The sequence below is a fragment of the Nicotiana sylvestris genome, chromosome 8, assembly GCF_000393655.2.
Source record: "Nicotiana sylvestris chromosome 8, ASM39365v2, whole genome shotgun sequence".
NCBI classification, from domain to species: Eukaryota; Viridiplantae; Streptophyta; class Magnoliopsida; order Solanales; family Solanaceae; genus Nicotiana; species Nicotiana sylvestris.
In genome coordinates, this window is record NC_091064.1 from 157,295,875 (window position 1) to 157,319,836 (window position 23,962).

General features: G+C 43.4%; 1 protein-coding gene across 1 annotated transcript in view; it reads right to left on the reverse strand.

Annotated features, from left to right (window-relative positions):
* Positions 1–17,502, reverse strand: part of LOC138875892 (uncharacterized) — a 28,078-nt gene extending 10,576 nt beyond the window's left edge. The window contains exons 1-2 of the mRNA XM_070154767.1: positions 17,219–17,502; positions 16,835–17,066 (exon numbers count right to left, since the gene is read on the reverse strand). Of these exons, the coding sequence (XP_070010868.1) occupies positions 16,835–17,066; positions 17,219–17,502 (516 nt within the window). The remainder of the gene's footprint in view (positions 1–16,834; positions 17,067–17,218) is intronic.
* Between the last annotated feature and the right edge of the window lie 6,460 nt (positions 17,503–23,962).

Genomic DNA, 23,962 nt, shown 5'->3' on the forward strand with positions numbered 1-23,962 from the left:
CACCATTTTGTATTAAGGAGGAGTATTCTCAAATTATTGCTTACCTCATAGAGCCGTTTCACCTTCCAATGTATCCTGTCTTCCACCAGCATCCTTGTTATCTTCATTCTGGAATAAGTAAGGGTATTTAGACTTCATCTCCTCTTCTGCTTCCCATGTCATTTCTTCCATATTTTTGTTCCTCCACAATACTTTGACGGAAGCTACATCTTTTGTTCTCAGCTTGCGGACTTGCCGATCTAATATCGCCACTGGCACTTCTTCATATGATAGGTCCTCTGTAACTTGTACATCTTTGATAGGGATGACTCGAGAAGGGTCTCCAATACATTTTCTCAACATAGATACATGGAATACCGGGTGGACAAATTCCAATTCGGATGGCAATTCTAACTCATAAGCAACCTGTCCAATCCGTCGAAGAATTTTATACGGCCCGATATACCTTGGACTCAGCTTACCTTTCTTCCCAAAACGCATAATACCCTTCATTGGTGAGATCCTCAGGAAAACCCAATCACCAACCTCAAACTCTAGATCACGACGTCGGACATCAGAATAAGATTTTTGCCTGCTTTGTGCCGTCCTCAATCGCTCCTGTATCACTTTCACCTTCTCAATAGCTTGGTGAATCAAATCTGGCCCATATAATTCTGTTTCACCGACTTCGAACCATCCAACTGGTGATCTACATCTCCTCCCGTATAGTGCCTCATATGGGGCCATTTTAATACTGGAATGGTAGCTATTGTTATAGGCGAATTCTATGAGTGGAAGATGATCATCCCAATTCCCCTTAAAATCTAGAACACATGCTCGTAGCATATCTTCCAGTGTCTGAATGGTACGTTCAGCCTGTCCGTCAGTCTGCGGATGAAATGCAGTGCTGAGATTTACCTGTGTGCCTAAACCCTTCTGGAAAGACCTCCAAAAGTTAGCCGTAAATTGAGCTCCTCGGTCTGATATAATAGATATGGGCACACCATGAAGCCTAACAATCTCCTTGATATACAACTTCGCATAATCTTCAGCCGTGTAAGTTGTCTTTACTGGCAGAAAATGGGCACATTTTGTAAGTCGATCAATTATCACCCAGATGGAGTCAAACTTATGATAAGAGCGAGGTAATCCAATAATGAAGTCCATATTAATCACCTCCCACTTCCAGGTCGGAATCTCTATATTTTGAAGCAATCCACCGGGTTTCTGATGTTCTATCTTTACTTGTTGACAATTGGGACACTGGGCTACAAATTCTGCAATAGACTTCTTCATATTATCCCACCAATACTGCTCCTTGACATCATGATACATCTTTGTCGAGCCGGGATGGATGGAATATCGGGATTGATGAATCTCATTCATAATCTTCTCTCGCAACCCTGCCACATTAGGCACACACAATCGGCTCTGGTATCTCAGTGCCCCATCTTTTCCGATCCCAAAAGCCATACTTTTACACTGTTGAATGCTTTCTCTTAATCGTACTAAGATAGGATCTTCATATTGTCGTGCTTTTACCTCGGCTACCAAAGATGATTCTGATGTATTCTGTACAGTAACACCTCCATCATCAGAGTCTAACAATCTGATTCTCATATTGGCTAGCTGATGAAGCTCTTTAATCAACCCCCATCTACCTGCCTCAATATGTACTAAGCTTCCCATTGATTTACGGCTGAGAGCATCTGCCACAACATTGGCTTTACCGGGATGATACAATATCTCGACGTCGTAGTCTTTCAATAATTCAAGCCACCTACGCTGCCTCAAATTCAACTCTTTCTGCTTGAAGATGTATTGTAAACTCTTGTGATCTGTGTAGATGTCAACATGGACGTCGTATAAGTAGTGCCGCCATATCTTCAAAGCATATATTACTGCAGCCAATTCCAAATCATGGGTTGGATAATTCTTTTCATGCTTCTTCAATTGTCTTGATGCATAAGCAATCACATTCCCACGCTGCATCAATACGCACCCCAAACCTATACCTGAGGCATCACAATATACCACATAACCTTCTGTTCCTTCAGGAAGAGTGAGCACTGGTGCAGATGTCAATCGATTCTTCAACTCCTGAAAACTACGTTCACAAGTGTCAGACCACTGGAATTTGGTAGCTTTTTGTGTTAACTTAGTCAATGGTGATGATATAGAGGAAAATCCTTCTACAAACCGCCTATAATATCCTGCTAGCCCTAGGAAGCTGCGGACTTCTGATGGTGTTGTAGGTCTCGGCCAATTCTTTACTGCATCGATCTTCTGAGTGTCGACACTAATACCCTCATCAGATATCACATGGCCAAGGAATGCTACTGAGTTCAGCCAGAATTCACATTTGGAGAGCTTAGCATATAACTTACGATCCTGAAGCGTCTGTAATACTATCCGCAAGTGGCCCGCGTGTTCCGCCTCCGAACGAGAATACACTAGAATGTCATCAATGAATACAATCACGAACACATCAAGATAGGGCCTGAATATAGTATTCATGAGATCCATAAAAGCTGTTGGGGCATTTGTTAGCCCGAACGACATCACCAAGAACTCAAAGTGCCCATATCTTGTCTGGAAGGCCGTCTTTGGAATATCCTTCTCCCTAACCCTCACCTGATGATACCCTGAACGTAAATCAATCTTAGAGAAATACTTGGCACCCTGGAGTTGGTCAAACAGGTCATCAATTCTTGGAAGTTGGATACTTGTTCTTTATAGTAGACTTATTCAACTGTCGATAGTCGATACACATCCGTAACGACCCGTCTTTCTTCCGCACGAATAGGACTGGTGCACCCCAAGGTGAAGTGCTAGGCCTAATAAAGCCCTTATCTAGCAAGTCCTTCAACTGCACCTTCAACTCTCGCAACTCTGCCGGGGCCATTCTGTATGGAGGAATAGAGATCGATTGAGTGTCAAGCAACACATCAATGCTAAACTCAACCTGCTGGGGCATTTGTTAGCCCGAACGACATCACCAAGAACTCAAAGTGCCCATATCTTGTCCGGAAGGCCGTCTTTGGAATATCCTTCTCCCTAACCCTCACCTGATGATACCCTGAACGTAAATCAATCTTAGAGAAATACTTGGCACCCTGGAGTTGGTCAAACAGGTCATCAATTCTTGGAAGTGGATACTTGTTCTTTATAGTAGACTTATTCAACTGTCGATAGTCGATACACATCCGTAACGACCCGTCTTTCTTCCGCACGAATAGGACTGGTGCACCCCAAGGTGAAGTGCTAGGCCTAATAAAGCCCTTATCTAGCAAGTCCTTCAACTGCACCTTCAACTCTCGCAACTCTGCCGGGGCCATTCTGTATGGAGGAATAGAGATCGGTTGAGTGTCAAGCAACACATCAATGCTAAACTCAATCTCCCTTTCAGGAGGAAGGCCTGGGAGTTCATCTGGGAAAACATCTGGGAATTCGTTAACCACAGGGATTGATTGTAAAGTAGGCGGTTTCGCCTCCGCATCCCTAACGCGAACGAGATGATAAATGTAACCTTTTGAGATCATTTTCCTTGCCTTAAGATAGGAAATAAACCTACCTTTCGGTGTAGCAATGTTCCCTTTCCATTCAATGACGGGTTCACCCGGAAATTGGAACCTAACCATCTTCGTACGACAGTCAACATTTGCATAGCATGAGGCCAACCAGTCCATTCCCATTATCACATCAAAATCAACCATTTCTAACTCAAATAAATTTGCCGAGGTTTGACGACTACAAATCATCACAGTGCAACCTCTATATACCCTTCTAGCAATCACAGAATCTCCTATCGGAGTAGATACCACGAGGGGTTTACTTATCAATTCAGGTTCAATGCCAAACTTATTAGCCACAAAGGGTGTAACATATGATAATGTAGATCCCGGATCAATCAGCGCATATACATCATAAGAAAACACAGATATAATACCTGTAACAACATCTGGAGACGACTCGAGATCCTGTCGACCTACTAGAGCATAGGTTCGATTTTGAGCACCACTCGAACTCGGCACTGCACCTCTACCCCTACCACGACCTGTCGACTGCTGAAAACCCCGTGCTGGAGGTCGAACTGATGAGGAAGAACCAGACACAGATCCAGTCGGCTGAGCCATACCATCACCTCCTCTATTAGGACAATCCCGCATCATATGGCCAGGCTGCCCGCACGAATAGCATGCATCAGAACCTCGACGACACAGTCCAAAGTGGGCCTTGCCGCACTGATCACAATGTGGTGTTGGGGGTCTCATCTGACTAGTATCCCTGTGATGTTGCGAGCCAGATGCCCGCGAACTCTGACCTGGACCAGAATAGGATCGATCATATCGAGGCCTCTGAAACTGTGGAGGAGCACTAGCTACAGGTGGCGCCGAACTCCTCGAAAACTGTGGCCTGATGCGGCCTCTGAAGTCATCAGAATACCCTGCAAATCTCGCCCTCTTATGCTGGCCCCTATCCTGCTCCCTAACTGCCCTCTGCTGGCGCTTACGATCCTCTAGGGTCTGGGCATAAGCTTGAATACGGGAAATATCCATGCCCTCCACCAAGGAGGCTGTCGTACACTCATTTATCAGATGTGGTCCCAACCCATTCACGAACATATGCACCCTATCACTCATCTCGGCCACCATATGGGGAGCATACCTTGCCAAAGAATCAAACTGCATATTGTACTCTCGCACACTCATATTACCTTGTCTAAGGTTCAAGAACTTATCAGCTCTAGCTCGTCGTATCTCAACTGGCAAGTAGTGACGAAGAAAGGCCTCAGAAAATTCCTTCCACACAGTTGGAGGAGGGTTCGGACCCCTGGATCTCTCCCAACTATCATACCAGAGAACCGCTAAATCCCGTAACCGATAAGAAGCCAACTCTACTGCCTCTGTATCACTAACATGCATAACCCGAAGTGTACGATGAACCTGGTCAATAAAAGTCTGTGGGTCCTCCTTCGGGTCTGATCCGGTAAACACTGGAGGGTCTAAATTAATAAAATCACGAACTCTTGTACTAACTGGTTTCTCAGTAGCACCTGTATTCTGCCTCTGATCCTGAGCAGCTACCAAGCTAGTCAATAACTGCAAAGCACTCCGCATATCCTGGTCTGGAGTGCCAGACGGAGGAACTGGAGGCGCTGGGTGCCTTCTAATATCCTCTGGAGGAGATGGAGTAGATGAGGTATGAGAGGGCATCTCACTTTGAGCCTCACTTTGTCCTGCTCTGACTTGGGGAACCTGACTGGTACCCTCTCCCGCTGCTGTATCAAGCCGTCTACTAATCGTTTGCTTCCTAGTCGAAGGCATCACTGAAAAAAATAAGGTGAATATTAGAGACGAACACTTACGACTCAACTCTACGCACGATCTAGATTCAGGAAGAAGGTAACAACCCTAGATGTCATGTAGCCTCCTGATTATAAATGTGGCGCGCTACACATCCATAATCAAGACTCTACTAGACACGGCTCATAGACAACCCCTAGGACAGACTTGCTCTGATACCAAGTTTGTCACGACCCAAACTGAAGGGCCATGACTAGCACCCGACCACACTTGCCGAGCACCAACGTACATTTCATCTAACCTTCATTATTATCTTTTAAGGCTGACGAGATCAATATAAATGGTAGACCTAGATCATGGACAACCAGCAATAAAATATGATGGCATGAACATACATAGCAGGGGATGACCAGACAATCAAGAAACTACGTATAAGGTATGAGCTACCTCGCTACTATGAAAGACTATACAACAAAAACTAGCCGACAAGGCATACCAAACTATACATGAGACGACACCTGTCTATGAGCCTCTAAAAGAACATAAGTGTTGCAACATAGCCGGAACAGGGCCCCGACATACCCATAATGTCTATAACAAAAATTGCATACCAAGACCAAGGCAAGTCCGGAGAAGGGATCTCGCCAATCACCGCTGAACTGGACAGTCTACTGTGGTGGGGGAGCTGCACCTGCCTGTCTATCAGGACCTGCAGCACGACATGCAGCGTCCACAAATAAAAGGACGTCAGTACGAATAAAGTACTGAGTATGTAAGGCAAGGAACCATAAATACGATCAGTAATGTAAGCAAGGATAGAGAATATACAACCTGTAACATCTTAGTACCTCTGAGGGCTACTTACATGAAATGCATGATACATATGTATAAATACATAAACCTTTAAAGCATTCGCCTCTGTGGGCATCATTATCATCATATCGTACCCGGCCATAATAGGCTCGGTAGAATCGTACCCGGCCACGTGGAGCTCGGTAAAACCCAACTGATCAGTGGTTGCACAATAGGTGTCGTACCCGGCCAACTATAGCGTGGCTCGGTAGAGTAAAATAGATACATATATATAATGCATGCTCGACTCATGGAATCACATTCTAAACCTTTCGGAGTGACGTAAGGTCGGTATCCTCTGTACACGTTATTAGGACTAACTCTTCACTATGAACCTTATAAGAATTCAGGAAGTATGAACAACATTGATAACATAAGAATAAGAGAAGCAACATTAACATCAATCGTTCCATAAGAGGGAAAACAATGTAAGTACTGCTAGCTTCTAAGAGTAGAGTATCTTTGGAAGCTCGTTCATTACATTATGTACAATCGGAGTCGTGCAAAAGAAGGAAAGGGATAGCCTCACATACCTTGTATATACTGCCCCAATCTCAAGCTATGCAATTGTCAAAACTCCTTAGTCTACAATAAGAGAAACGATACTATCGTTATCATTTAAGCGTCATAACTATTATGTATCGACCACAACCTATTTTACGATGAAACGGACAGCACCTCCCCTATATATATGACCTCACACCATTCAAAACAGTCACCAAACAGCCCAAACAACATCAATAATAAACATATTGAGCCTCCCAAAATAGTCCACACATAGCCTAATCACTCCATACATACGACGACCACCGTAGTCGTGTCAAACAACCTGGAAATGTTACGAATAACTATCAGCCCATAACCCTACATATATATGGTGTTTCTCCACACCCTTCCTCCTCCAAAACTCCACAATATAGTAGTAAAATACGCAGCCCAACAACAACGCAAAACAGTCCACAAAACAATAACATTACTACCAAGCCTTTCGATATATATCTCACAAGTTCTAGCTTCAATGGCTTAGCCGCAACTTGGATAATCTTAAATACATATAGAGTAAGAGGTTCCTTACCTTTATACAGAAAGAACAACTCCAATTTGACCTTAAATTTCCATGAAATATCCCTCCAATGCTGCCACAACAACAAAAAAGTGAAACTAGCGATCAATTAGTGTTTTTCGGCACTAGAATCACTTTAGAAGGCTTGAAATCACCTAGGATTGATATTAAGAACATGAGGGAGTATTTACAGAACATAAACCCTTTAAAACAACCTCCCACACGAGCTGAAACGACACAAAAATGAGCAACAACAAGAAGAACAAGAGACTTACTAGCGCCACGGAATTCCCGACACTTGATTTGTGTTGTTTGCCCTTTTTTTGGGTCTTGAATCTTGAGAGAACCTTGAGAGGATGTTCCTAGGGTTCTAAGGTCTGAAAATAGTGAAAAGAAATGACTTAAAACGGGTTGGAGTCATCCTATATAGGTCCAAATATCTTAAACCGACTTAGTGGGAGAGGTGCTTGGCGCAGTCTCGCGAAAACGCGAATATCTCTCTACTCCGAGATCGTATCGATGAACGGTTTAATGCGTTGGAAACTAGACTCATAGATATTTAATTTGGTGGGTAGATCACCCCGTAATTCCTTGTAAATTATGAGAAAAGATTAGAAACATTTGACCTAATGTTTAAGTAAAATTATGAACCTAAGTTGCGACAACTTTTGTCGACTTTTGTTTCATAACTCGTTTGACTTCAAGACTTATGATACGGATATTATATGATTAAAATACCTTAATAAATGACCTCTTGAGTGTATTAAGCACCGCTAGATTACCTGAAAATACGAGTTACAACATCCTTGATTCGTTTAACTTCTAATACTGGTTAATCACCCTTATACACTCTTGTATCACTTAAGACCAATAGGATTGACTTCTTATCATCTCAAAGATAATTCCTTATTGGATTTATGTTAACTAATATATGGCATGAACTAACACATGTGGATATGGGTTGTAACAGAGTTCTACCGTATCCTCTGCACTATGGGTATATCAGGATCGAGTGGGGTTTCTTTCACTGCCTTCCAGCTTCGAGGAGCAGCCTATCAGTGGTGGCATACTTTTGAGTTGGACAGTCCAGCTGAGGCAACTTCCCTTACTTGGACCCAGTTTTCAGTCATGTTCTTGAGGGAGTTTGTTCCTCAGAGCCTCAGGGATGTATGGCACGCAGAGTTTGAGTTGCGCCAGGGTACTATGAATATGTCGAGGTATGCTGTCCGTTTCACTGACTTGGCTAGGCATGCATCGGCCTTGGTTTCTACGGTTTGCGAGAGTGTTCGCCGGTTCATTGAGGGGCTTATTCCCAGCATTAGATATAGCATGGCCCGGGAGTTGAGACGGATATCTCTTATTAGCAGGTGGTGAGTATTTCTAGGAGAGCAGAGGGCGTGCATGCTCGGGATAGAGAGGGGAGAGAGGCCAAGAGGTCTCGAGAGTCGGGTCATTATTCCGGTGCCTGTGCCCTAGCTGCAATTTGTCATGATAGGGGTTATATGAGTCGCCCTGTTCATTCAGCTCTTCCAGCAGCCAGTGGTATTCCAGCTCCTCCTAGACCTTAGGAGTCCTATTATGCACCTCTAGTATCTAGTGCACCTCCTGCACTAGGTGCTTTCAGTGGTCAATCCAGTAGACCTGGACAGATCCAGTCACAGCCCCCACATCCTCCAAGAGCTTGTTTTGAGTGTGGCGACACACGCCATATGGTGAGGGATTTCCCCAGACTTAGGAGGGGTGCACCTCTACAGCTTTCTCAGCCATAACGTGCTCCACCAGGTCCTCATGCTATGATTACAGCACCAGTTGCCACCCCACCTACCTAGCCAGCTAGAGGTGGAAATCGGGGAGGTAGAGGTCACCCTAGAAGAGGAGGCCAGGATAGATACTATACCCTTCCTGCCCGTACTGAGGTTGTCACCTCCGATTCTATCATCATAGGTATTGTCCTGGTCTATCGTAGAGATGCATCAGTTTTATTCGATCTAGGCTTCACTTATTCTTATGTGTCCTCTTATTTTGCCCCGCATTTGGGCATATCTCGGGATTCTTTGAGTTCCCCTATTTATATTTCTACTCCTGTGGGAGATTCTCTTGTTGTGGACCACGTTTATCGATCTGTTTGATTGCTCTTAGTGGTTTTGAGACCAGAGCCGACTTATTATTGCTCAACATGGTAGATTTTGATATTATCTTGGGCATGGACTGGTTGTCGCCCTACTATGCCATTCTTGATTGTCACGCCAAATCCGTGATGTTGGTTGTGATAGATGTGCTACGAGTAAAGTAGCGGGGTATTTTAGATCACACTACCAGTAGAGTTATTTCATAACTTAAGGCTTAGCGAATGATTGAGAAGGGGTGTAACGCGTATCTAGCTTATTTGAGAGATATCAGTATGGATACCCCTATAGTTGATTCAGTCCCAGTAGTACGGGATTTCTCTGATGTGTTTCCAGCTGATCTTCTGGGCATACTGCCCGACAAAGATATTAATTTCAACATTGATTTGTTGTCGGGCGCTCAGCCCATTTCTATTCCTCCTTATCGTATGGCTCCTTCTGAGTTGAAGGAGTTGAAGGAGCAGTTGCAGGAATTGCTTGGCAAAGGTTTTATTCGGCCCAGTGTATCACCTTGGGATGCTCCGGTCTTGTTTGTGAAGAAAAAGAATGGTTCTATGCGTATGTGCATTGATTATCACCAGTTGAACAAAGTTACAGTGAAGAACCGGTATCCTTTGCCTCGTATTGATGATCTGTTTGACCAGTTACATGGTGCATGAGTGTTTTCTAAGATCGACTTGCATTCAGGTTACCATCAGTTGAAGATTCGGGAGCCAGATATCCCGAAGACTACTTTCAGGACTCGGTATGGTCATTACAAGTTCCTTGTTATGTCATTTGGGTTGACCAATGCCCTAGCAGTCTTTATGCATTTTATGCACAGCGTGTTCCGGCCATATCTTGACTCGTTCGTCATTGTTTTTATTGATTATATTTTGGTATACTCCCAAAGTCGGGAACATCATGAGCAAAACCTGAGGACAGTGCTTCAAACCTTGAAAGAAAAGAAATAATATGCAAAGTTCTCGAAATGTGAGTTTTGGTTGGATTCCGTGGCATTCTTGGGTCACGTGGTATTGAGTGAAGGGATCAAGGTGGATCCGAAGAAAGTGGAAGAAGTGCAGAGTTGGCCCAGACCATCCTCAGCAATAGAGATCCGTAATTTTCTTGGCTTGGCGGGTTATTACCGTCGATTTGTGGAGGGATTTTCATCTATTGCAGCACCTACGACCAGGCTGACCCAGAAGGGTGCTCGATTCCAGTGGATGAAAGAGTGTGAGAAGAGCTTCCAGAAGATCAAGACAGCTTTCACTACAGCCCTAGTATTGATATTGGACAAGCAGGTTTGAAAGTTGAGGTCAAAGAACATTGCATCAGTAAAGGTTTAGTGGCGGGGTCAGCCAGTCAAGGAGGCAACTTGGGAGACTGAGCAGGATATGCGCAGCTGTTACCCTCATTTTTTCACCACTTTAGGTATGTCTCTATGCTCGTTTGAGGACGAATGATTGTTTTAAGAGGGGGAGGATGTAACGACCCAGCTGGTCGTTTTTAGAATTAATGCCCTGATCCCCTATTAACTATTTTCCCCGTATTTATTTCTGCTATTGTGAGTTGCCAGGAGGTTTCGTTTAGAGTTTCGGAGTGTTTTGGGGCACTTAGTCCCTAAATGAGAGCTTAAGCTTCAGAATTTGGACCGTAGTTAGAGAAGTGTGAAGACGTCCTCAGAATGGAATTCTGGCGGTTTTGTTAGCTCCGTTGGCTAATTTCGGGCTTAGGGGTGTGTTCAGATTATGTTTTGGAGGTCTGTAACTTATTTAGGCTTAAAATGCTGAAAGTTGAATTTTTGAAGTTTCCAGATCGATAGTGAGATTTTGATGCCGGGGTCGGAATCCGATTCCAAAAGTTTTAATAGCTCTATAGTGTTGAATGTGACTTGTGTGCAAAATTTGGGTTCAATCCGACATGGTTTGGTTGGTTTCGACATCGATTGTAGAATTCTTGAGATTTCAAGTTCATTAGGCTTGGATTGGAGGGTGAATCGTGGTTTTATCATTGTTTGATGTGACCCAAGGATTGGACTAAGTTCGTATGATGTTTTAGGACTAGTTGACATATTTGGGTGAGGTCTCGGGGGCCTCGGGTGTGCTTCGGATGCTCAACGAGTTATTTTTGGACTTAGAGAAGTGGCAGATTTTCTGTTCTTGTATTGTAAAGAAAACTTTCATCGTGTTCATGTGGGGTGTATCACATTCGCATAGAGCATCTCGGTGAGGAAACTGAGTTGTGCTTCACATTCACGATGATGCTCCCGCGTTCGCAGAAGGTGTGGACCCTTTAGCCTTCGCGTTCGCGACATGGTCCTCGCATTCGCGAAGGGTCCACAAGTGCAAGCTACACGTTCGCGAGTGGACACTCGCGTTTGCAAAAGAGGAAATTGGCCAGTGGGATTTTTGTGCATCGCGTTCGCGATAGTAGGTTCGCGTTCGCGAAGAAGAACGCGTCAGGGCAAAATTTAAATTCCAAATTGAGGGTTTGATTTCATAACTCAAAAATTGGATTGAGAGCTCGGTAGGAGGCGAAATAAGAAGAGATTTTCGGAGGAAGTTTGTGGGTCATGATTCTTAACTCCTTCTTGCTTATAACACATTTATGTAAACATGAATTCATCATCTAATTTAGGATTTGGGTTGAGAAATTGGGAAAAATTGAGTAAAGTTCTTAGGCCTAATTTGGGGGTTTTGATCAAGATTTTGGTATCGGATTTGAGTGAATTTGGTATGGCTAGACTCGTGAGTGAATGAGTGTTCATAATTTGTGACTTTTACTCAATTTCGAGACATGGGCCCGGGAAGGATTTTTGGGCGTTTTTCTATTTTCTTACCTTAACTTCGATTCCTTTAGCTAAATTCATTGTTTGTAGTTGATTAGGTATATCAATAATTAATACGACACATTTTTCTATGCTTAATGATGTTCTCCTACATACCATTTGAAATAAGACAATGGACGACTTTTATGAATTAATTTATCAAAATAATAAATTAAACATGACAATCCTTTTCTTCTTTCTTGAGACATGCTTTGGTCCTCAATCCTCTTTCTAGAATTTTAAATGCTCTTGCATAAATCAAATGTAGCTTACGTTGTCATTGCTGGACATGCAATTCTTTTTATTTAGTAGGATTTTTTTAGCATTTAGTAGATAAATTTATTTTTTTATACTTCAATTAATATTACCACCCATACAAAGTTGGATAATTCTGTGAGACATGTATTTTCTTATATTGAATTAGCGAAATACAATTAAAGTCTATCATTTTCAAGAACTTGCAATTTTATTTATTTTATAAATCAAATATATTTATGAATATTCTTAGGTCTTTTTTGAAAGTTTTGTTCTCATTGACACAGAATACACGGGCAACGCACGTGTCCAAATACTAGTTACATTAAATAAACAAGACTAGCTATTGCAATTCAACAAAAATAAAAAAAAAGTAATAAATAAATCTTAACCATTGTCCTCGGGCATGATGATCATCCTATGATAATGATCAAACTGCACTGCATCTGGATCATCATCCTCCGGCGTATCTGAAGCGTGCGTAAAAGGGGAAGCATCTGGTTCAGCGGTGCTATTATGAAGGTGAAGTCTAGAAATGCTAGAAGAGGAACTCCGTGGAGAGGGAGACGGGGTCGCTGATGAATATGGATGCGATCTAGACCCCTGTTGCGATCCAGACCTTATTGTAATCCGGGTGGTTGTAATCTAGATGGATGCGATCTAGCTGGTGGTGAAGCAAATTGAGCAGATGACGGGCTGTCACGACCTAAAATCCAGCTAGTCGTGATGGCACTTGACCCAACCTTCTAAGTAAGCCAATTAATAGTAATCCAATTCAAATGAGATTTACTAGGAAAATAAATGATGAAATCATTGAACTTTTATACAACAACCCCAGGATTGGTGGTACAAATTATGAAGTTCTATGATTTTGAGTTTACAAAGTGAGTATAAAATAAATACATCATCTATTTGAAATATACATAAACAGATTTATAAATCTAAAGCTACGAAAAATATGAGGAAGCTATAACCAGAATGTAGGTACATTTTTTCAGTGCCAGCTCCCTCCACACACAACAATATCAACTCCAAAATCTGCATTGTCACGACTCCAAATACCCGGTTGTGATGGCGCCTATCACATTACTAGGCAAGCCTACCCAAACATCGATCATAACCCTTTTCTTTTAATAAACCATTTTCTAACACGGGTTTAATTACCAAATATTTCATAATAAGTGTTTAAAACAACTAAAATGTGCGGAAATCAATAAAACATAAACCAACACAACCCAAATATCTGGTGTCACAAGTCTAGAGTCTCTAATACACAACCAACTATCTAATACATCATAAGTCTAAAAATATGCGGAAGAGAGCAAGATAGGAAGGAGAAAAGGCAGGGCTGCGGACGCCATGCAGCGACCTTGCAATCTCCGGCACTCTGGATAAGGTGAGGATCCTCACTCTACCGCTCGGGCACCTGGATCTGCACACAAGGTGCAGGGAGTAACGTGAGTACCCTAACTCAGTAAGTAACTAAAGTAAATAAGGTCTGAAAGAAGTGACGAGTGGTTAAAAATCATGTAAATGAATAAACAACAGGATAACCGATCAAACTCCACAGTTTAAAACCAGATTGGTCGTGAAATCATCAATTTCAGTTTAAATACTTGAAATCATATACTTATCAATTTTTCCAATAGATGCTTATTTAAAGGAAGAGTGAAATCAGCGAACATATCATAACTAGGGCCCTCGAGCAAGGTATCACTCAGACTACGACCTCTCGGGCAGCCTCTCAGTCACTCGTGACTCAACTCTTATCACTCAGTACACAATCTCAACACTCGGGCTCATTAATTTCTCATAATAATAATAATAATAATCACAGTAACTGCTACGGTGTGCAGCCCGATCCACAGTTTATAGTCCACTACGCTCACTGGGGGTGTACAGACTCCGGAGGGGCTCCTACAGCCCAAGCATCATATCGATGTGGCGCGCAAGCGGTCTAATTTACATATACATATATACATCAATATATATATATATCGTTGCGGCGTGCAGCCCGATTCATATAAGTATCGCTACGGGTTGCAGCCCGATCCATAACTCATACATGTATAAATGTCCTCACCATTAGGTTCTCAACTTCTCTCAGTCGTTAACCTCACAGCCTCTCGGGTACAACAGTAGAAATTAGGGAAACTTAGTCCAAACAGTCCTCACATTTAGAAGTAGAGTGATAAAACCAGTTTTAAACATTTAAACAGGTAAAGCATGACTAAGGATATGCTTTCAACAAGTAGAGTGAGGAAAAACAGTAAACATGCCCCTAAAGGTCTCAACAGGTCGGCACAAGGCCCCAAACATGGCATACAACCCATAATACAGTAAAAATGACTAAAGTACGGAATATCATAAGGTTCCAAATCAAATACGCGGCTTAATAGTCGCTACGGGACGGACCAAGTCACAATCCCTACCGGTTCACGCCCACATGCTCGTCACCTAGCATGTGCGTCACCGCAATTATCAAAACAAGTCAAATACCAGGGTTTTTTACCCTCAGTTCCAGATTTACAATGGTTACTTACCTCAAACCGGTGAAAATACTACTCCGCGATTCTTTTGCCCCTCGAATCGGCCTCCACTCGCATCGAATCTATCCAAAATCAGAATCACGGTGTCAAGATATGCTAAGGGAACGAAGCCCAAGCGAAAATAATCAATATACGACACAAATCCCGAAATTACCAAAACCCGACCCCTGGGTCCATGTCTCGGAATTCGATAATTTTTACATCAATGGATTCCTTATCTTCCCACGAGTTCATACATATCAAAAGTACCAAAATCCGACCACAATAGGTCCCTCAAATCCTCAAGTCTAGGTCTCCAATACCAAGCCCTGATTTCCCCAATTTTAACCTTAGATTCCATTAATTATAGTTCTAATCCGTGAAATAATACCATAGGAACGAGTTTTAGGTCCAAAATCCTTACCTCAATGAAGTTCCCTTGAATTCCCTCTTCAAAATCGTTCGAAGAGCTTTAAAGCCGACTCAAAAAATGGTGAAATAGCTCAAAAATCGCAAAGGACACAATTTATACCTTCTGGCCCAGGCATTTTCGCATTTACGAACAATTTACCGCTTCTACGGAAATCACTTAAAATGCCCAATTCTGCATCTGCGATGAAATATCCGTACCTGCGCCTTCGCAGATGTGGTCCCACAACCGCTTCTGCGGTTCCTGCCAACCTCGCCAGCTCCCGCTTCTGTGACCCCCTCTTCCGCATTGAGACATCGCACCTGTGGTCCCCAATCCGCAGGTGCGGAAATACCAGAAGCAGGAAAATCTACAACTTTACAAAATCTCAAACTTCTCTGTCAACCATCCGAAATTACCCCGAGGCCCTCGGGACCTCAACCAAAAGCACAAACATATCTCATAACCTTATTCAAACTTGTACCAATCTTCAAAACACCTCAAACAACACCGAATCAACCAAAACACATCGGATTCAAGCCTAAGTTTCCAAAATCTTCCGAATTCCGCTTTTGATCAAAAACCCATCCAAAACACGTCCGAATGACCTGAAATTTTTGCACACACATCCCAAATGACACAACGGAACTACTGCGACTCTCGGAATTACATTCCGACCCGTATATCAAAATCTCGCCTACTAACTAGAAATTGCCAAAATCTCAACTTCGCCAATTCAAGCCTAAATCTACTCCGAACCTCCAAAACTCATTCTGATTATGCTCCTAAGTCCCAAATCACCTCCCGAAGCTATCCGAATCATCGTAACTCACATCCGATCCCTCTAACACATAAGTCAACATCCGATTAACTTTTCCAACTTAAGCTTCCTCAAAAGAGACTAAGTGTCTCAAACCTTACCAATTCCTTTTCGAACCCGATCCAACCAACCCGATCGCATATAGAACTGATAGACAAAGCAATAAAAAGCATAAATGGGGAAAATGAAGCGGTAACTCATGAGACTACTGGCTGGGTCATCACATCATCCCTAACATAAGCAAATGTTCGTCCTTGAACGAGTCAAGAAATATACCTGAAGCCTCAAACAGGTGAGTATATCTGCTCCGCATCTCCCGCTCGGTCTCCCGGTAGCCTCCTCCATAGGCCGACCTCTCCACTGCACTTTCACTAAAACTATATCCTTTGACCTCAACTTTCGAACCTGACACTCCAAAATAGTTGTTGGCTCCACATCATAAGTTAAATCACCATCCAACTTAATCGTGCTGCAGTCTAGAATATGATACGGATCCCCAATATACTTCCAAATCATAGAAACATGAAATACCGGATGCACACTCGACAAGCTGGGTGGCAAAGCAATCTCATAAGCCACCTCCCCAATCCTCTGAAGCACCTCAAAAGGCCCAATGAACCGAGGACTCAATTTGCATTTATTCCCAAATCTCATAACACCCTTCATGGGCGAAACCTTCAACAGAACCTTCTTGCCAACCATGTAGGACACATCTCGAACCTTCCTGTCAGCATAACTCTTCTGCCTCGACTGCGGTGTATGAAGCATCTCCTGAATTACCTTCACCTTCTCTAAGGCATCCTGTACCAAGTCTGTCCCCAATAGCCTAGCCTCACCCGGCTCAAACCAACCAACCGAAGATCTATGCCGCCTCCCAGACAAATCCTCATATGGAGCCATCTGAATACTCGACTGGTAGCTATTGTTATAAGCAAACTATGCAAGCGGTAGAAACTGATCCAATGACCTTCCGAAATCAATGACACAAGCACACAACATGTCTTCCAATATCTAAATAGTGCGCTCGGACTGCCCGTCCGTCTGGGGGTGAAAAGTTGTGCTCAACTCAACCTGAGTAGCCAACTCTTGCTGCATAGACCTCCAAAATTGCGGAGTAAACTGAGTGCCCTATCTGAAATGATGGAAACTGGGACACCGTGCAAACGAACAATCTCCCGGATATAGATCTCTGCCAACCACTTTGAAGAATAGGCAGTACACACAGGAATGAAGTGTGCGGACTTGGTCAGCTGATCCACGATCACCCAAATAGCATCGAACTTCCTCAAAGTCAGTGGAAGTCCAACCATAAAGTCCATGGTGATCCTGTCCCACTTCCACTCTGGGATATCCATCTGTTGAAGCAAGCCACCCGGTCTCTAATGCTCATATTTCACCTGCTGACAATTGAGGCACCGAGCTACAAATCCCCCAATGTCTTTCTTCATTCGTCTCCGCCACTAATACTGCCTCAAGTCCTGATACATTTTCGCAACACGCGGATGAATGGAATACCGCAAGCTATGGACCTCCTCCAGAATCAACTCCCGAAGCCCATCTACATTGGGCACGCATATCCGGCTCTGCATCCTTAACACCCCATCATCACCAATAGTCACATCTCTGGCATCATCATGCTGAACTCTATCCTTAAGGACAAGCAAATGTGGATCATCATACTGCCGCTCTCTAATGCGATCATATAAGGAAGATCGAGAAACCACACAAGCCAATACCCGACAGGGCTTCGAAATATCTAACCTCATGAATCGATTGGCCAAGGCCTGAACATCAACTACAAGAGATCTCTCCCCAACTGGAATATATGCCAAACTCCCTATACTCACTGCCTTTTGGATCAAAGCATTGGCCACCATATTGGCTTTTCCCGGATGGTACAGAATAGTAATATCATAATCCTTTAGCAACTCTAACCATCTGCGCTGCCTCAAATTAAGATCCTTCTGCTTGAACAAGTGTTGGAGCTTACGATGATTAGTAAACACCTCACAAGACACACCATACAAGTAATGCCTCCAAATCTTCAACGCGTGAACTATGGTAGCCAACTCTTAATCATGAATGGGGTAGTTCTTCTCATGGGGCTTCAACTAACGAGAAGCATAAGAAATAACTCTACCCCACCTACATCAATACACAACCAATACCAACTCGCGAAACATCACAATACACGGTATATGAACCTGAAGCTGATGGCAAAACTAACACTGGAGCTGTGGTCAAGGCTGTCTTGAGCTTCTGAAAGCTCTCCTCACACTCATCCGACCACTCAAATGGAGCACCCTTCTGAGTCAACTTGGTCAAGAGCGATGCGATAGATGAGAATCCCTGAATAAACAAGCGATAATAGCCTGCCAAACCAAGAAAGCTGTAAATCTGTTTGGCTGAGGACGGTCTGGGCCAACTCTGAACCGCCTCTATCTTCTTCGAATCAACCTGAATATCCTCGTTGGACACCACGTGCCCTAAGAAAGCCACTGAATTGAGCCAAAACTCACACTTGGAGAATTTTGCATAAAGTTTCTCCTCCCTCAATCTCTGCAACACAACTCTCAAATGCTCTGCGTGCTCCTCCTGACTACGCGAATACACTAGAATATCATCAATGAAGACTATGACAAAAGAATCGAGATTAGGCCGGAACACGTTGTTCATCAAATGCATGAACACTGCTGGGGCATTGGTCAGCCCAAAAGACATTACCAAGAACTCATAATGACAATATCGGGTCCTGAAAACTGTCTTAAGAATATCCGAGCCCCTGATCTTCTATTGGTGATAACCCAAACGGAGATCAATGTTGGAGAACACTCTCGCTCCCTGAAGCTGGTCGAATAAATCATCAATGTGAGGCAAAGGATACTTGTTCTTAATTGTTACTTTGTTCAATTACCTATAATCAATGCACATCCTCATAGTGCCATCCTTCTTCTTCACAAATAGAACCAGCACACCCCAAGGTGACACACTAGGCCGAATGAACCCCTTATCGAGGAGTTCCTGAAGTTGCTCCTTTAACTCTTTCAACTCCGCTGGTGCCATACGATATGGCGGAATAGAAATGGGCTGAGTGCCCGGTGCCAGGTCAATACTAAAATCAATATCCCTGTCTGATGGCATGCCCAGCAGGTCTGCAGGAAACACCTCAAAAAAATCCCTCACAACTGGGATAGAATCAATACTGGGAGTCTCTACACCGACATCCCTCACAAAGGCTAGATACGAAAGACATCCCTTCCCAACCATATGCTGGGCCTTCAAGAATGATATCACCTTACTGGGAACATAATCAGTCAAACCTTGCCACTCGATCTGTGGCACACCCGGTATAGCCAATATGACTGTCTTAGCATGATAGTCCAGAATAGCACGACACGGAGATAGCCAATCCGTGCCCAAAATGACATCGAAATCCATAATACAAAATAATAAAAGATCCACTCGGGTCTCCAAACCCCCAATAGTCACCGCACACAACCGGTAAAGATGGTCTACAATAACAGTATCGCCCACCGGAGTAGATACATGAACAGGTGAAATAAAAGACTCACAGGGCATATCCAAATAACGGGCAAAGTATGATGACACATAAGAAAAAGTGGAACTGGGATAAAAAAATATAGAGGCATCTCTGTGGCAGACTGAAACAATACCTGAAATTACGGCATCTGAAGCAGCAGCATCTGGTCTACCTGGGAGGGCATAGAAACGAGCCTGACCACCACCTGATCGACCTCCTCCTCTAGGGCGACCCCTAGCTGACTGACCTCCACCCCTAGTTGGTTGGGTGGGTGGTGAAGTAACTGGAGCTAAAGTCGAGGGTTGCCCTCTGCTGAGACGGGCCATCATGAAGACGAGGACACTACCTCCTCATACGCCCAAACTCTCCACACTCATAACAACTCCCCGGTGCTGGAGATAGGGACTGAAGGGAACCCCTGACACCGGAATGACCAGTAGAAGGACCTGGCATGGAAGAACCCTGAACCGATGAAGCATGGGACTAACTCTAAGCTGGAAGGGCACGTAGTGATGAGTGGCCCTGATGAGACTGTGAGAACCATGACCCGACGATGCCTCACGATAACCTGGGCGAGCTGAATGAGCCTGCCTGAATAGATGGCCTCTGCCCTACTGGAACTGACCCCTCGAAGGAGCACTATTAAAGCTACTAGATCCCCGAGGCCTGTTGGCCTTCCTCTGATCTCGCTCCTGGCGGTGAACCAACTCAATCTCACAGGTGATGTCAACAACCTCCTTGAAAGTAGCATCTGTCACCCTCTCCCTAGTCATGAGAATCTGATGCTGATATGTCAGACCATCAACAAACCTCGTAATCCTCTCTCTATCTATCGGAACCAACTAGACCGCATGATGAGCTAACTCAGAGAACCGCATATCATACTATGTCACAATCATCTCTCCCTAACGCAATTGCCTAAACTGCCTACGCAGCTCCTCTCGGCAAGACTGTGGCACTTACTTCTCCAGAAACAGAACAAAGAACTACTGCCAGGTAAGGGGCGCTGCACCAACAGGCCTACGCCTCTCATACGCCTCCCACCAAGTGAAGGCAGCCCCAGAAAACTGAAAGGTGGTAATAGCTACACCACTGGTCTCTAGAATACCTATTGTATGAAGCATCCTCTGGCACTTATCCAAGAAACCCTGGGCATCCTCGCCCTCTACTCCGCTGAAAGTAGGAAGCTGAAATCTACCAAACCTCTCTAGTTGACGCTTCTCGTCGTTCGGTATAACTGGTACCACATACTCTTGAGCTGGTGCAATCGGCTGGGCTGGAGGCTACCCCGGTGTCTGAAGTCCCTGCTCAAGTGTGCGAGCAACGAGAGTCTGGGTGCTTCCCCTGACCTAAGAAGTAGCTGCGGCCATAATAATTGAGACCGCCTGAGCTAGATCGGTACACACTGATAATATCTGAGCTAAAGCCTCCTGAAGGCCTGGAATCACAATGGGCATAGCTGGTGCCTGAGCTAGTGCTGCCATAGCGTCCACAACTAGGACCTGATGCTGAACTGGGGCAGCTGGTGGATCCGCAGGTGCTACCCTAGCTACTCTGCTCCTACCACGGTCCCGACCGCGTCCTCGGCCTCTAGTGGCCCCAGCTGGTGGTACTGGTGGTCGTCCATCCTGCCCGGTAGCACGTGTTCTCACCATCTATGAGATAATGGAATAACAGAAGTTTAGTACTTGAGTCAACAGATTTGCACGACAAGAAATTCAAGAATATGAAGTTTTTCCTAAAGGTTCTGCAGCCTCTCGAGGATAAATACAGACGTCTCCGTACCGATCCGCGAGACTCTACTAAACCGGCTCATGACTCGTGAGACATATGTAACCTAGGCTCTGATACCAACTTGTCACGACCCCAAATACCTGGTCGTGATGGCGCCTATCACATTACTAGGCAAGCCTACCCAAACATCGATCATAACCCTTTTCTTTTAATAAATCATTTCTAACACGAGTTTAATTACCAAATTTTTCATAATAAGTGTTTAAAACAACTTAAATGTGCGGAAAATCAATAAAACATAAACCAACACAGCCCAAACATCTGGTATCACAAGTCTAGAGCCTCTAGTACACAGCTAACTGTCTAATACATCATAAGTCTAAAAATATGCGGATGAGAACAAGATAGGAAGGATAAAAAGCAGGGTTGCGGACACCATGTAGCTACCTTGCAATCTCCGGCAAACTCTGGATAAGCTGAGGATCCTCACTCTGCCGCTCGGACACCTGGATCTGCACATAAGGTGCAAGGAGTAACGGGAGTATACCAAATCAGTAAGTAACTAAAGTAAATAAGTTCTAAAAGTAGTGGCGAGCAGTTAAAAATCATATAAATGAATAAACAACAGGATAACCGATCAAACTCCATGGTTTAAAACCAGATTCGTCGTGAAATCATCAATTTTAGTTTAAATACTTGAAATCATATACTTAGAAATTTTTCCAACAGATGCTTATTTAAAGGAAGAGTGAAATCAGTGAACATATCATAACTGGGCCCCTTGGGCAAGGTATCACTCAGAATACGGCCTCTCGGGCAGCCTCTCAGTCACTCGTGACTTAGCTCTCATCACTCAGTACACAATCTCAGCACTCGGGCTCATTAATATCTCATAATAATAATAATAATAATAATAATAGTAACCGCAAACATATCCCATATCCTTATTCAAACATGTACCAATCTTCAAAACACCTCAAACAATACAGAATCAGCCAAAACACATCGGATTCAAGCCTAAGTTTCCAAAATCTTCCGAATTCCGCTTTTGATTAAAAACTCAACCAAAACACGTCCGAATGACCTGAAATTTTTGCACACACATCCCAAATGACACAACGGAACTACTACGACTCTCGGAATTCCATTTCGACCCCTATGTCAAAATCTCGCCTACCAACCGAAAATCGCTAAAATCTCAACTTCGCCAATTCAAGCCTAAATCTACTCCGAACCTCCAAAATTCATTCTGATCATGCTTCTAAGTCCCAAATCACCTCCTGAAGCTATTCGAATCGTCGGAACTCACATCCGAACCCTCTAACACATAAGTCAACATCCGGTTGACTTTTCCAACTTAAGCTTCCTCAAAAGAAACTAAATGTCTCAAACCTTACCAATTCCTTTCCGAACCTGAGTCAATCAACCCGATCACATATAGATCCGATAGACAAAGCAATAAGAAGAAGAAATGGTGGAAACGGAGTGGTAACTCATGAGACGACTGGCCGGTTCGTCACATGCACGCAAGGTGCAGAAGTGTAGTATGAGTACAACCGACCCCATGTACTCAATAAGTAACAAACCTTACCTTAGGTTAAAAGAAGTGACGTGCTTTAACAATGGTCAAAGTCCAACACCAATAACCAAGAACAACTTGTAACAATATAATAAAAGCAGTACAAGTAATAACTTAAAGATATTATTTCCAGCTCATTCACAGTTATGGAAGATAGGCATGCTTTCCAGGTATAACAGTAAAACCCAAATATTTTACCGAAATCACCAAAATATGAGTATATCAGGAAATTGTGATTTTTCCTAACAACTTTCAACAATAGATAAGATATTTCCTAGTTCTCCCTTCGTGAACTGTCGTGACGGCACCTAGTCTCTACGATTAGGTAAGCCTAATAAATTGTGGAAAAAGGAAATGAAATACGAAACTGGCAAGTTACGAGTAAAAACATAAATAAAGAGTTTAAAAATGCCGCTCGGCATATACAATACATACTCTCGACCTGAATCAAACTCCCAAAATCCGAAATCTCATAAAATCACAAGCTATAGAAACTACATAGTGTTCTAGCTCCAGAATGTCTAATCAAAAGAAAATACATGAAGTCTAAAGCTAAAGGGAGAATAGAGAGGGACTTCTAGGTCTGCGGACGCGGCAGATATACCTCGAAGTCTTTGATGTCACACTGATAGAACGGCTAAGCAGAAGAATCTGGATCTGCACATGAAAAACATATGCAGGAAAGGGCATGAGTACACCACAGCGGTACCCAATAAGTACCAAGCCTAACCTCGGTCGAGTAGTTAGGAGGAAGGTCAGGGCCTGCGGCTACATATATATGAAAACAAGGTAAAACAGTATGAAATGAGACAGTATAATTAAAATAATAACAGTCGATAAAGAATAAAATCACAAAAGAATATAACTCAGTACATAGAGATAGCAATAGGGGATCTCCCAGGATATCATCCCGTAGTCCCAAACGTAAATGTGCAGAGGATCTTCCGGGATATCGTCTCGT